The sequence below is a fragment of the Capricornis sumatraensis genome, chromosome 2, assembly GCF_032405125.1.
Source record: "Capricornis sumatraensis isolate serow.1 chromosome 2, serow.2, whole genome shotgun sequence".
NCBI lineage: Eukaryota > Metazoa > Chordata > Mammalia > Artiodactyla > Bovidae > Capricornis > Capricornis sumatraensis.
In genome coordinates this window covers 74888363-74903873 of record NC_091070.1, presented here as the reverse complement: position 1 = coordinate 74903873, position 15511 = coordinate 74888363, and the positions used below count along the sequence as shown (strand labels likewise).

General features: G+C 35.7%; 1 protein-coding gene across 1 annotated transcript; it reads left to right on the top strand.

The window, feature by feature from the left end:
- Window positions 1-10455: 10455 nt before the first annotated feature.
- On the top strand, window positions 10456-11394 carry LOC138073467 (olfactory receptor 4K3-like). Its single transcript, XM_068965222.1, has one exon. It carries the CDS (start codon window positions 10456-10458, stop codon window positions 11392-11394), a length of 939 nt encoding a protein of 312 aa, XP_068821323.1.
- The last annotated feature ends 4117 nt before the right edge of the window (window positions 11395-15511 follow it).

Sequence of the window (15511 nt, the reverse complement as noted above, 5' to 3'; positions counted from 1 at the left end):
TCACAAAGAGTCGGACATGACTGAGCAACTGAACTGAACTGAACTGAACTGATTGGCACAACAAATGAAAATACCTTCACCAATATAATTCCTAATCAACTCACTATACTAATAATTTCTAACTTCCCAAAGAATCTGCCTTTAGTAAGTCTAAAACATCTCGTGCCTCTCACCATTGGGAGGCTATAAACAATCACATGTGGTTGGATGAACCCGTACAGGCAGGCTAGATAACCTTCAGAGGAGTTCGTAAGTTGAAACACTCTTGTCACGCCCAGGAATTTTTATTGACTTGGAGCTGTAAGCTAACTCCTTCTCCGAGAGAGGTAATGGGGTTCAGCCCCCCGTAAAGTCAGAGGTATAGGTGAGAGTATGAAACAGTAAAGTAGGCAGACCCTGGTTTTGGGGGTAGATGCTCAGGAACAGTGGTTTCCTGAGGCTTGATCACGCCTTTGCGTATGCCAAGCCTACTTCCTCATGATCTTTGCCATGGGTGGCGTTCCTCACGCTGGCTCCTGGCAGGTTCAGAACTAGACTCATTCTGTTCCATCAGAGGTAAGAGCACCAGCAAGCTGGCACCCTATCTTCAAATATCTGAGACTCAGAATCAACATGCCACACTTCTGAGTTCAGAGAAAAAGTAGGAGGTAAGTATAATCCCTCCAAAGAGGGAGTTTCACTCCATAGGAATCTTTTCCTACATCACTTAATTTCTATCATTTTAATTTTTAAACTTTGTTCCCCACCCTGTGAGCAGTAGCTGCTGCCTACAGTTGTTACCTTCATGTTAATAAAGTTTTCTTTTTACTCTCTCAGACCTCTAGTTGGCAATATTATATCTGCTTACTTTTTATATTAAATTCTGTTCAAGTATCTTGGTTCCTCTTTGCCAACTGATCCCTGACTGAAACAGCTTTCCACACAGAAAAGTGCAGCCTAAATGACTTTCCTGATGAACACTGCACAGTATGAAAAAGGAAATATCTTTTACATAAACTTCTCCTGAGATGAGAAAGAGAAGGAACATTTATTTCCCTGTAAAAGAACAAAATAGGATTGTCTGAAATACTATAAAATTATTAATTTTGACATTGTCAAAATACTGTCAAGATTATTAACAATTCAAAGGATGCTGGCAGCTGCAGTCAAAGGTCATGCATGAAGAATTCTGAGACCCCAAGTCCCCAAGGTTTTTCATACTATTGTTAAGTTACACCTTGAAGCAGATTAAACAAATGAAGAATCAAACAATAACACATATATAACATGATAATAACCTCAGATATGCAGATGACACCACTCTTATGGCAGAAAGTGAAGAGGAACTAAAAAGCCTCTTGATGAAAGTGAAAGAGGAGAGTGAAAAAGTTGGCTTAAAGCTCAACTTTCAGAAAATGAAGATCATGGCATCCAGTCCCATCACTTCATGGGAAATAGATGGGGAAACAGTGGAAACAGTGTCAGACTTTATTTTGGGGGGCTCCAAAATCACTGCAGATGTTGACTGCAGCCATAAAATTAAAAGACGCTTACTCCTTGGAAGAAAAGTTATGACCAACCTAGATGGCATATTCAAAAGCAGAGACATTACTTTGCCGACTAAAGTCCGTCTAGTCAAGGCTATGGTTTTTCCTGTAGTCATGTATGGATGTGAGAGTTGGACTGTGAAGAAGGCTGAGCGCCGAAGAATTGATGCTTTTGAACTGTGGTGTTGGAGAAGACTCTTGAGAGTCCCTTGGACTGCAAGGAGATCCAACCAGTCCATTCTGAAGATCAACCCTGGGATTTCTTTGGAAGGAATGATGTTAAAGCTGAAACTCCAGTACTTTGGCCACCTCATGAGAAGAGTTGACTCATTGGAAAAGACTTTGACGCTGGGAGGGATTGGGGGCAGGAGGAGAAGGGGACGACCGAGGATGAGATGGCTGGATGGCATCACGGACTCGATGGACGTGAGTCTGAGTGAACTCCGGGAGTTGGTGATGGACAGGGAGACCTGGCGTACTGTGATTCATGGGGTTGCAAAGAGTCGGAAACGACTGAGCAACTGAACTGAACTGAACTGAACATAATTTACAAAGGGAGCTTATACTGGTCATGAAGCACCTTCAACTTTTAATTTGATAATTGCATAGCTCATTGACATTTTCCAGCTCAATTCTAGCTAATAAATTTATAGGCTGATTTGTCACTAGCAACCTGGACAGGTCAAGTGTATCTTGCTTAAAAGGGTTCCATAGATGAAGCACCCCATTATCTTTTCAATAGAAATATCATCAAGGGGCCCAATTAGCATGCTTTCAAGGGGACTTATCAGGTCATTTCTGTATTTCTTCTGGATTTTCTCTTCTTCCAAGAGGTTTACAAAGTACAGAGTAAGGGTTTCAGACCAGGGGTTAGATGAATTTATAGATGAATTCCCCAATTCTTCTATGAAACAGGTATAAATTTGACATGAATAATATATGGCAACAAATTAATTTTATACCTGAAGTGCATGGTTGATTTAACAATTGGAAATCAATCACCAGGCTAAGAAAGGAAAAATCATACAAACATCTCCATAAATAGAGAAAGAGCATTTCATTAAATCAAATACACTTTCATAATAAAACTCCTAGCTGTAGATTTAGAAATAAAATTAGTCATTCTGATAAGTGATTAATGCAAAACATCTCCATCATAGCGTATAGTTGATGCTGAAATATTGGAAATCCCTCTACCATGTCCCTAAGGTTGGAAATGACAAAAATTGCTTCTTGTCAACACTAATGTTTGGTGTCTTATTGGAAGTCTTGTCCAGCTGAATAAGAGAAGAAAACTAAATAAAATGCACAAAAAAATATAAATAAATTATTATTCATCACAGACAATATTCTTGTTTAAAAATTACATATATTTCTATAGTTTCCTCACTCTATGGCAGTCTACTTAATTATAATAGCTTAACACATAATATTGCCTCTTCATTTGTTTACCTCAATAGATGGCAAGCTTGATGATCATAAGATTGTTGGAAAGTAAAGATGAATATAGATTTAATAGTGTTCTAGACAACCTGCTGAATGGGCGAATATATTTGCAAATCTATCTGATAAGGGCTTATAATTCAAAACAAATAAAGCACTCTACAACACAATGGCAAAAAAAACAAAAAACAATTGGGCTATAAAAGGTCAAATCTGAATAGACATTTTTCCAATGAAGACATACAGATGGACAACACAACACTATGTTCAACATCACTAATCATCAGGGAAATGCAAACCAAAACCCATCTTACACCTGTCAAATGACTATTATCAAAAAGGCAGCAAAGAACAAGCATCATTGTGGATTAGAGAAAAGGGAAACTTCATGCAATATTAGTAGGACGTAACTGGTGAAACCACTGTGGAAAACACTGGATCTTCCCCCAAAAAAATTTAAAAAAAAAAAAAAAGACTACCATGTGACCTGGCAATTTCAGGTTCCAAAATAAATACCTCGAATTTATCTGAAAAAAAAATTGAAAGCACTAATTTGAAAAGATACATACATCCTTATGTTCATTGCAGGACTATTTACAATAGCCAAGTTATGGAAGCAACCTAAGCGTCCAATGATAAAATGAAATAAAAAAGATGTGATTGTATATGTAGGAACACTACCCTGCCATAAAAAAAGAAAGTTTGCCATTGCAAGAACTTGACACTATCATGCTAAGTGAAATGTCAGACACAGAAAGACAAACACCATATTATTTTACTTATACATGGAATCTAAAAAGCAAAATAAACAAATAAAAGCAGACTCTTAGAGCAAACGGGTGGTGCCAGATAGGGTGGGTGCTAAGGGGATGAGTGAAATAAGTAAAGGGGATTAGAAGAACAAACTTCCAGCTATGAAAGGAATATTTCATGGGATTTGATGAGCCCACAGGGTTACGAAGAGTCAAACATGACTGAATGACTGAATAACAATAACAACAATGTATACATAGCGAATATAGTCACTAATACTGTTAACAACTTTGTATGGTAATGAATGATAATGGGAATTTCAAGGGTGATTCTTGCATAATGTATTTGATTGTCAGATAACTAAGTTGTATACCTCAAACTAATATAATATTCTATATCGGCTGATTTTCACTAATTAAGCTTGTTTACTTATTTATTTGAAAGTGAAAGTGTTAGCTGCTCAGTCCAACTATTTGAGACTCTTTGCAACCCCATAGACTGTAGCCCACCTGGCTCTTCTGTCCACAGAATTCTCCAGGGAAGAATACTGGAGTAGGTTGCCATTCTCTTCTCCAGGGGATCTTCCTGACCCAGGGATTGAACCTGGATCTCCTATATTACAGGCAGATTCTTTACTGTCTGAGCCACAAGAGAAGCCTATTTATTTATTTTTTTTAATACTTCCTATTTTCCCAAGAGTTTTTTAAATGAGTCAATTTTGAAATTTATTCAGTAAATTTCTGGTAAAGTTCTAAAGTTCATTTTCTAAAATGTTTATGTAACTTTCTCTAAATCCAAATATTATTCATTATTTCTCTTAGTATTATGTGATATTCTGTGGGGATTCAGAAATTTTCTCTTCATAGGCACATTAAAAATTTAACTAGGAGACCATGTAGATCATATTTGACTTTCAATACACATAGCTGGAATCAGACTACAGAATGAGTTGGAATTGGGAAAGAATGGAGCAGAGAAATCCATTGAGAGTCTTTTAAACTGTCAATATGGAAAAATATGTAGCCTAGAAGCAAAAAATAATGACAGCAGAAGTAAAGAGGAGGGAAGTGAATTGAGACATGTTTGAGACTAAAAACTGGACAACTAGAGATAGAAAGTGAAAGTATGGACAAGACAACCACATAGGCATCTATTTTTGGCATCTGGGGGAATGGTAATGACACTTATCAGGACATTGGGGTGGATTATTGTATTCTAAATTCAGTTTTGACATGGTATCTTGAAGGTGGAGGTGAGACTTTCATTTGTGTATATCATCTACAACTCTGGATAGATTTCTCTGAAGACTGGTGATAAAGCTACAGATACAGATGTGACCGTGTTGGTGCTAGAAGGCACAAGAAGGGAGACCATTATGGGTGCTGATTAAGTGGTTCAACAAACGGTTTGGATCCTAGGTTCTTTCTAACCTTTTGCTCTCATTGTATATAGACTTTAAACGTTTTTAACTTTGGCAGGACGTTAGCATCAAATGCAGGGAAAAAGGACCAGGAATGTCCATATGCACACGAAGATGTGTCCCTTGGTTTGAGAAAGGCAGACCTCAGAAACTGACTTGGTTTATATCTCATTGAATAATTCTGGACTATATGCTTACCTTACAACACTCCATAACTAAGGAAAATGAGATTATAGTAACTGCTTTAGAAAAAAATCATATAACATTGGAAAGGGAAAACTCAGTTCAGTCTACCTCATGTGTGTTTCTTTCCTATAAGTGTCCTTTTTGATTCACATAAAACACTCCACCTCTGACACTTCTGATCACCAGATGTAGAGGTTTCTCCCCATACCAAGCTATGATCTACAACAACTTAATCAATTCTGGGTGTCCTATGTCCTAAGTTGCTTCAGTCATATTCAGTTCTTTGCAACCCTATGGACTGTAGCCAAGATGCGTCTCTGTCTATGGGATTCTCCAGGCAACAGTACTGGAATGGGTTACCATGCCCTCCTCCAGGGGATCTTTCCTACCCAGGGATCAAACTTGCGTCTCCTGCATTGGCAGGCAAGTTCCTTACCACTAGCACCGCCACCTGGGTATCCCACAACCTAACTTAATTCTAACAACACTATGCATTTGAAGCTAGTGTTAGAGCTCATGGGTTAAGGGCTCAGTCCCACTAGACCCTTTCTGTTATTTCAGTTGCCCATCTCAGTAATAGGTCCCCAGATAAGACACAATTTTTGTCCAATTTGGCTACAAATCAGAGGTTCCCAGGATCTCCTCCCCAGCTTCCATTAATTTGTTAGAGTGGTTCACAGATCTTAGGAAATATTTACCTACATTTACATGTTTAATTAAAAATATAATAAAGGAGCTACATAAATATCCAGATGAGGAAATACACAGGCAAAGACTGAGATGGGCTCAAGTACAGCAGCTTCCATGCCTCTGGAGTCAGGGTGTACCACCCTCTAGGTTAGTGGATGTGTTCACCAACACTGCCTTTCTACAATCTAAGAAGTTTTCAGCTGTCCACTTTGGGTGAGATCAGTTCTCACAGACCCTCTCATTTATTCTGATATCTCCAATTCCTTTTGGATTTTATTTGTTCTACCATTTTTAGGAGGGTTAATAAGTTGTGTTTCATTCATATTTTGAATATTACATAGTTTAGAGAAATTAGGTTGATCTATATATAATAGAGGCTTCCCTGGTGGCTCAGTTGGTAAAGAACCTGTTTGCAATGTAAGAGGCCCAGCTTTGATCACTCAGTCAGGAAGATCCCCTGGAGAAAGGAATGGCAACCCACTCAACTATTCTTGCCTGGAGAACACCATGGACAGAGGAGCCTGTTGGACTACAGTCCATGGGGTTGCAAAGAGTCAGACACGACTGAGCAACTAACACACACACACACACACACACACACTAATAGAGACATTATCAAATCATATTGATAGATAGGGAATAAAATGGCAAAACACATAGTTTCAAACTTACGGAAAAAATTTAATATTGTTTTTAAGGATATGTTTATATATGAATTATCAATAAAATTTAGGAAGGATACATGCCAAATTCTGGGGGAAGAAAATATGGTATTTATGGATATTCAAAGGAAATTTTTAATGTAATTGTTAAGGCTTTTGAGACATTTTTAAACTTGTAATTTATGTATTTTAAAATAATAATATATTCAAGTGACAAATATGAAGAGCCTTAATTATATAGCTTTGATAACTGCTTTAATGTCCTAGGGGATTTTGCGCTTTGCTGACCCAATTCTAGAACATAGAAAAAGAAGAAATGATCATTTACCCTCTTCTCAAAAATAACATTATTATCATAAAATATTTCTTTTTATACTGATATCTCTAATTCTCCTGTTCACATTCCTTAACCTTTAAAGAATCATGGAAATTTTAAGATAGCAGCACAATGACTGTGAGTTAATGCAAAGCTAAATTGGACCAAAGTTATTTTGGCAAATTGTCATGCTGTTTTGTTGTTTTTTTTTTCTTTCAACTTTAATACCCACCATTTGTTAAGTGAGGCAGTAAATGAAAGAGGAATCTCAGAATCCTGTTTGGACACTGTTTGGGAAGGAAACCAGGTTTTAAGGGGGGCACTCTCTGTCTTAGCCACTGGCCAGAAAATGATTTTCTGTTTGAAATCTGTTCAATCTGAGAGAGATACGGTGACTTGGGGAAGGAAGGTGACCTCTCCTTTGTAAAGTGGACTGGCTCTGTTTCCCTCTGTGTTTTCCACCACTGTTTATAACAACACTTGTGCTGAATGCTTGTAGTGATAGTAATAGTCATAAAATATGGCTCAAATTTCATTTTTAATTGAAACATAGGTTAATTTACAATGTGTACATTTAGGTATACAGCAAGTGATTCGGTTATATAATTATATATATATTATTATATATATAATATATAATTATACATATATAATATATATGTATATATAAAATATGTAATTATATATATTCTTTTTCATTATGGGTTATTATCAGACACTGAATATAGCTCTCTGTGCTACAAAGTAGTTTTTTGTTGTTTATCTATTATATGTAGTAGTGTGCATATGTTAATTCCAAACTAATAATTTATCTCCCTCCCCTCCACCCCATTTGGTAACCATACGATTGTTCTTTATATCTGCAAGTTTGTTTCTGCTCTGTAAATAAGCTCATTTATATCACCATTGTTTAAATTTTCCACATATAAGTGATATTATATATTTGTCTTTCTCTGTTGACTAACTTCACTTAATATGATAATCTCTAGGTACATTCATGTTGCTGAAAATGGCATTATTTTTTGTAATGGCTGAGTAATAGTATTCCATTGTGTGTGTGTGTATATATATATATATACATATATATATATATACACCATATCTTCTTTACCCATTCCATCGATGGACACTTAGGTTGCTTCCATGTCTTGGCTATTATAGAAAGTGCTGCTATGAACATTAGGGTACATGTATGTTTTCAAATTAGAGTTTTCTCCAAATAGACCCAGAAGTGGAATTGCAAGATCATACAGTAACTCTATTATTCAGTTCTATCACTGACAAAAGTAAGTAAATGGAAAAAAGCCTCAGTCAAATATTAATACAGCAAAGTACCATACAATTGAAAGACAAACAATGAAAGTGAATTGATTTTAATGTAAACCTGTACCTCTTTACTATTGCTTAGTTATTTACATAGTTTGTGTCTGTCACCTCTTTACAAAACTAAATGTCTTATTTCAGAATTTTTTTTTTTACTTTTATAGACGTCTCGAAATCAAGATGCTTAGAAGTCATTTTTAGTAGGAAAGCTATTCTGGAGGTTTTAAAGCCAGATAAATTTCCATGTATTTTGTTGTTCTAGTATTTTTGAACTTAAGACTTGGGAAAAATCAAATTTCTCTCCTGCAAAATCGCAAGAACTATGATTCTTCAAATAGGTAATATGCACATATATATATATACTTGATTAGATCTCATGGTGTATTTTTACAAAAATTTAAGGATAATGAAGTTAGAATTCAGTAGTAAGAGTCACAAGACATAAACAATGCTGATGTTCATTTTAAAAAGTCATATTTGCTGAGGAAAAAAAAGCTGAACAGAATGAAGAGCAAAACTCAGTAGGAAAAAAAGTACAACAAAAAGGGAGCAGATATTCAAAGAAAAAAAGGCAAATAATACCAATAAATGGAAAAATAATTAATCTTGTAATTAAAATAATTAAAATTACATCCCAGTACCATTTCTCATCATCATAAAGACAGCACATTGTATATTTTTAAGAAAAGGGATTTGTACATTGTGTTGGAAATGCAAAATGCTTTGAGTCCTATAGTGGGAATACCTTAAAAAATATGTTTTTTTTAAATATGGTTTTTAAAGTATGTTTTTAAAATGCTTATCAAGGACTTGGTAGTTCATAAGTGCCAGTTATTGTACTTGATAATCTAAACTATATTTTCTAAAAAAAAATAGGATAATAAAGAAATACAGACAAGAAGGGAGACTAAAGAAAAAATATAAATAAAAAATGAGGGCAAATGGAAGAAAGGAAATAAGGAAAAAAGAACTTGCTGTTTGGCTTACAAAATATAGAAAAACATCTATATTTTGCTGAGCTCAATTTATATAGTATATGTGAACAGTTTAAGGACAAACGAAGTTAAATTTTATATATTCTCTTCTGAGAACAGTCAGGAATAAATGTAGTTTTCATTTCTTTATCATTTAAGCTACTCTCAAAAAAGAAATCTGTGACAAGTGAGGGAATAGAACTGGTCTATAATGTTAATAAGTGGAGTTACTCAGCCTATGAAATATATAATCTTATACAGAGATTCAAAATTAGTAAAAATATTCAGCATTAGGAGAAGGCAATGGCAACCCACTTCAGTACTCTTGCCTGAAGAATCCCATGGACAGAGGAGCCTGGTAGGTTACAGTCTATGGGGTTGCTAAGAGTCAGACACGACTGAGTGACTTCACTTTCACTTTTCACTTTCCTGCATTGGAGAAAGAAATGGCAACCCACTCCAGTGTTCCTGCCTGGAAAATCCCAGGGACAAAGGAGCCTGGCAGGCTGCCGTCTATGGGGTCGCACAGAGTCGGACACGACTGAAGCGACTTAGCAGTAGCAGCAGCATTCAGCATTAGAAATGTGCCATCAGCATCTGAGGTCTCCTTTGGATGAAGATAGGCTTTCCTCAAGTCATTTGATAAACAACTTTTTCTCACAGTTTGTAAAAATCTTTGATTCAATTCAGTTTGCTCACACATATCAACTTTAGCGATGAATTTGTTTCTGAGAGTCAAGTATTGTGTGAGAAATGTTGCATTAGATTATTGCCCTAGATAAGAGTAAAAAAATAAAGAACCTCAAAATATATTATAGACCTATGCACTTTTACTGCCAAAAAGGAAGATTCAAGCAGTGGAGAAATTGTTTATAAAATGCATTAATAGTCTTTTTTTTATGAGAATATTCATTTTGAATAAACAAAGAACTCTCTCTGTTGGGTGAAGTTTTTAAACTTCCTTTCTACATATTATTAGCTCCTGAGAGCCGAGATTGATTCAATAAATCTTTGTTTTCAATTTGGAATTGAGCACATTTCCTAGGATTTAAATTTGCACAGGAGAAGTGTTTGTCTGCTCACAAGCCTCAAACACTTAGTTCTTCTCTCCATTCTAGAAGTTCTCAGTTCATCTCTTCTGGTCACTTTAGAAATTTAATAAATGGAAGAAGCAAACCAGTCCATGGTATCTGAGTTCATTTTTCGTGGACTCTGTGATTCAAGGGAACTCCAGAAATTCCTCTTACTGCCATTTTCTGCACTCTACCTGATGACCGTCCTGGGCAACCTTCTTGTTGTGCTCTTAATCATCACAGACTCTCATCTCCATTCTCCAATGTACTTCCTCTTAGCCAATCTCTCATTTGTTGACTTCTGCCTTTCCTCAGTGACCACTCCTAAACTGATCACAGACTTCCTAAAGGATAATAAAACCATCTCCTTTGGGGGCTGCATGAGTCAGATCCTCTTTATACATTTTCTTGCAGGAGGTGAGATGGTACTGCTTGTGACAATGGCCTATGACCGTTGTGTAGCCATCTGCAAGCCACTCCATTACTCCAGAATTATGGACAGACAAAAGTGCATCTGGCTAGCTCTGACATCATGGATCATTGGCTTTGTGCATGCCATAAGTCAACTAGCTATGATTTTAGATCTTTCTTTCTGTGGACCCAGAATAGTGGACAGTTTTTTCTGTGATATTCCCGAAGTGATCAAACTAGCCTGCATGGATACTCATACTCTGAGAATATTGATAAATGCTGACAGTGGTATCTTAGCTGTAGCTTGCTTCATTCTCTTGCTAATCTCTTACACCTACATCCTGGTAACTATTCGCCTTCATTCCAAGGATGGGTCATCAAAGGCACTCTCTACCTGTACTTCCCACATCACAGTGGTGGTGCTGTTCTTTGGACCCTGCATTTTCATCTATTTCTGGCCACTTAGCATCACTTGGGTAGACAAAGTACTTTCTGTGTTTTATACAGTAATCACACCTCTTTTGAATCCAGCCATTTACACACTGAGAAATAAAGAAATTAAAAATGCAATAAAGCGACTGATAAGTCAGCATAAGAATACAAAGTGCAATTTTTAAAGCTTTCACGTAATCAGTAATTCTACTGTTTGCTCCCTAATTTGGACATAGTTTGACATGTTAACTAAACTATAAATGTTCATATCTGTTAGTTATCAGTAGTCTCAAATATATTTTTTGTGTTTATTCCATTAAGAAAATATGTTCAAAAAGCTAATACATATATTTTTGCCACTTGGAGAAAATAAAAATTTGTCTAAATATTCTTGTGTATTGTAAAAAAAATGCCTGGTGATTATAATAAGAATTATAAAATTATAAAATTTATTTCTATGGATGGTGCTAATGGTAAAGAACTCACTTGCTAATGCAGGAGACAAGAGGTGTGGGTTCAATCCCTGTGTCAGGAAGATTCCCTGAAGAAGGGCATGTCAACCCACTCCAGTATTCTTTCCTGGAGAATCCCATGGACAGAGCAGCCTGGCAGCCTACACTCCATAGGGTCACAAAGATTTGGACATGACTGAAGCATGCCTAATTTAATAAACACTACCTATATTCCAAATCTCATGCTGAGTATTTTACCTAATCTATGAATTACCTAATAAATCATTTTGAGTTAAATATCATTAATCTCACTTCTAGAAATACATGATTTATCTATCCTAACTCTAAATTAGCTAGAGAGCTTAAGGAATATATTTCCCTGCTCTGCTTCTACTTGAAAAATAAAATCTAAATGAATCAAACCACAATACTGCTACTTAACAGTGTAATCTCTGTAATTCAAGATTTCAAGTCTTAACTATTGATTTAAAGGTACAGTTTCCTTGAAATTTTTTTTCTTAAACATACAAGCAGAAGGATTTGACATTGCTTGAAACATTATTTTTTTACTTACATTCAGGAAATAATAAGGATATGTTGCTTCAAAACAAAAGAAATTTAGTAATGAGAGGAAAGTAAAAGGGAACAATCAAAGAAACAACGTTATACAGAAATCATAATACCTCCTACACATGAATGAAAAAGATAAACATCTCAACAGGGGAGATAATGGGCAAAAAGTGTACAGGTATTTATTTCACTGAAGACTATTTCATAATTAATCAGGGCAATCCAATTTAAGATCATGATAAAATGGTATTATACATCTTTATTTTGGGGGGCTCCAAAATCACTGCAGATGGTGATTGCAGCCATGAAATTAAAAGACGCTTACTCCTTGGAAGGAAAGTTATGACCAACCCAGATAGCATATTGAAAAGCAGAGACATTACTTTGCCGACTAAGGTCCGTCTAGTCAAGGCTATGGTTTTTCCTGTAGTCATGTATGGATGTTAGAGTTGGACTGTGAAGAAGGCTGAGCACTGAAGAATTGATGCTTTTGAACTGTGGTGTTGGAGAAGACTCTTGAGAGTCCCTTGGACTGCAAGGAGATCCAACCAGTCCATTCTGAAGGAGATCAGCCCTGGGTGTTCTTTGGAAGGAATAATGCTAAAGCTGAAACTCCAGTACTTTGGCCACCTCATGTGAAGAGTTGACTCATTGGAAAGGACTCTGATGCTGGGAGGGATTGGGGGCAGGAGGAGAAGGGGACGACAGAGGATGAGATGGCTGGATGGTATCACGGACTCGATGGACATGAGTCTGAGTGAATTCCGGGAGTTGGTGATGGACAGGGAGGCCTGGCGTGCTGTGATTCATGGGGTCGCAAAGAGTCAGACATGACTGAGCGACTGAACTGAACTGAACTGAACTGAACTGGATTTATTAAAAAAGACACCAAACAAAAATAATTATTGTTCAGAATGTGTATTCAAGGAAATGCTATGCCTTGTGAGTGGGTGTAAATTGATTTAAGTACTTTGAATAATAATTTGTATTGTAAAGCTGAACATGTGTATAAACTACATCTCAATAATTGTATCCTAACTGTTCCCTGTGGCCAAGTGCCTATTCTTACTATTACTAATAGTAAATCTCTCAAAATTTAGCTGGATACATGACTCCCCAGCTATACAGTAGATTTCCTAATCCTTATAGACAGTTGTATCTGAATGACTAAGTTCTGGCAATAAATGTGAGAAGTGATTTGTGCATCTTTCAAACCATTATTTTAAAGACATCAGCTCAGGATTCCTTTCCCTGTCCCAGTGACACAAAACACCTGGCAAAGATACTTTTTAGCCACAAGTTGAGATGAGCAGAGACAGTGTTCCAGCCAGGAGATGGATGGACTCCAGAAGAAGATCAGACTACTTGAATGTTGATTGGTGATGTTCTATTTATCATTATACCATCTTCACTTGTGCATTGTTCTTCATGATATATTTATTTGGTTTGTTACAATTAAAATATTGTATAATGCAAAGTTAAGGAAACAATAAACAAAAGGCTTTCTCTTTGGATTTCTACAAACACACACACATACACACACACACACACACATACACACACACACAAACCCAAAGTCCATGTGGTTCTGGGCTGTATAACTAACCAATATCTGTTATTCTAGGGAAAAACCCTTCTAGGGAATAAGCCTTCTCGGGAAGTTTTCACTCAATACCTTCCCCAAAAATATACATGTTCTTAGACACATGTATCATACTCAGCGAGTAAAATATATCTGGAAGGAAAATGAATGCAGTTTGGTGTTACTGCAAGTTGTTTACTAGTTATGTCTGTATCTTATAGACTTTTTAAATGAATCTGCCTGTGTAATAGTGCATGTTTCATAGCCCTAGTTGATATGTGTCACTTGCAAATAAAACTATATTAACAAATCTTTACAGTATATTAATTGTTACTTTATTCCTGTGAACTGCAGAAAAAAGTTGATTTCTTGGGTCAGATCCCTATACCAGTAACTATCAACTCAATCATAATGTATCAATCTTTATACCAGTAAGTTAAAACACTACTAATGATAATATAATTGACTTTAAAAGACATACTATTATTGCTATTAATTTCCTAAAAATTTAAAAAAAAAAAAACAACAAGAAGTACAAACTACACCAAGGAATAATTGCAGAAATTTACATTTGGCCAAACCAGATGATCATGAAAGCATCACTTACATCAGTGTCCAGACACATTTGGGGACCTATAATGGCTTCTTGAAATATTTTTTAGATGAAAATATCTTAGCTGTGCTCACTGATATAAATCTTTAATTCTAGAAGCCACCATTCATTCATAAGTGATTTGAAGCCTGAATGTAATTTCCTTTCACATCCCTCTTGGAAAGGAATATAATAATGGCACTTCATCCTGATTGAGTCCTTGCTAATTTGAATAATTAGTTCTGGTAAACTTACAAAATAAGATACTGCTGTACACCTAGTTTCAAAGCCCACAAATTTCATGTAATTCATTATCAATTTAATACAATTTGATTATAAAATCCGTATTTCAAAAAAATCATAATAGAAATTCAAAGAATCTGCCTGCCAATGCAGGAGACACAGGTTCGATTCCTGGGTCAAGAAGATCCCCTGGAGAAGGAAATAGCAACCCACTCCAGTATTTTTGCCTGGGAAATGGCATGGGCAGAGGAGCCTGTCAGGTTATATAGTCCATGGGGTTTCAGAGTCAGACATGACTTAGTGATTAAACAGCAACAATAAAAAATACAATATCTACATAAGAACATATAGAATGCAGTTAAGTCATGCTGGCAGAGACGTTACTATTCATGCATGTATTTTTAGAAAATAAAAGATGCATGTCAATGATCCAGGTGCTCATGTCAAGAAAGTTAAACTATAGAAAGTAAGGATGAAATATCAAGAACAAATATTAATAAATAAACATATTAAACATAAAAATCCCAACAAAACTAAAATTGCTTATTTTAAAAGTACAATAGGAAAAAAAATGACAATACATCAGTAAGATTGATTGAGAAAAGACACAAATAACCAATGCCAGAAATGAAAAGGGAGATATATCTACACATGCCAAGGTCTGTGCAAATATTACAACATGATATTATATAAAACTTTATACAAATAAATTTTGAAATATATATGAAATTAGAAATTTCCTCAGAAAAACCAGCTACTAAGCAAAACATATTAGTGGTTCTATGTCTATTAAACAAATTTCATCTAAAATTAAAATATTTTCTTGTCCATTAGTTAATGACTCCCAACTCTGCTTTCTGCTT

What these genes read in the sequence shown, in the direction of transcription:
- LOC138073467 (XM_068965222.1), top strand. Translation starts at nt 10,456, where the DNA reads ATGGAAGAAGCAAACCAGTCCATGGTATCTGAGTTCATTTTTCGTGGA.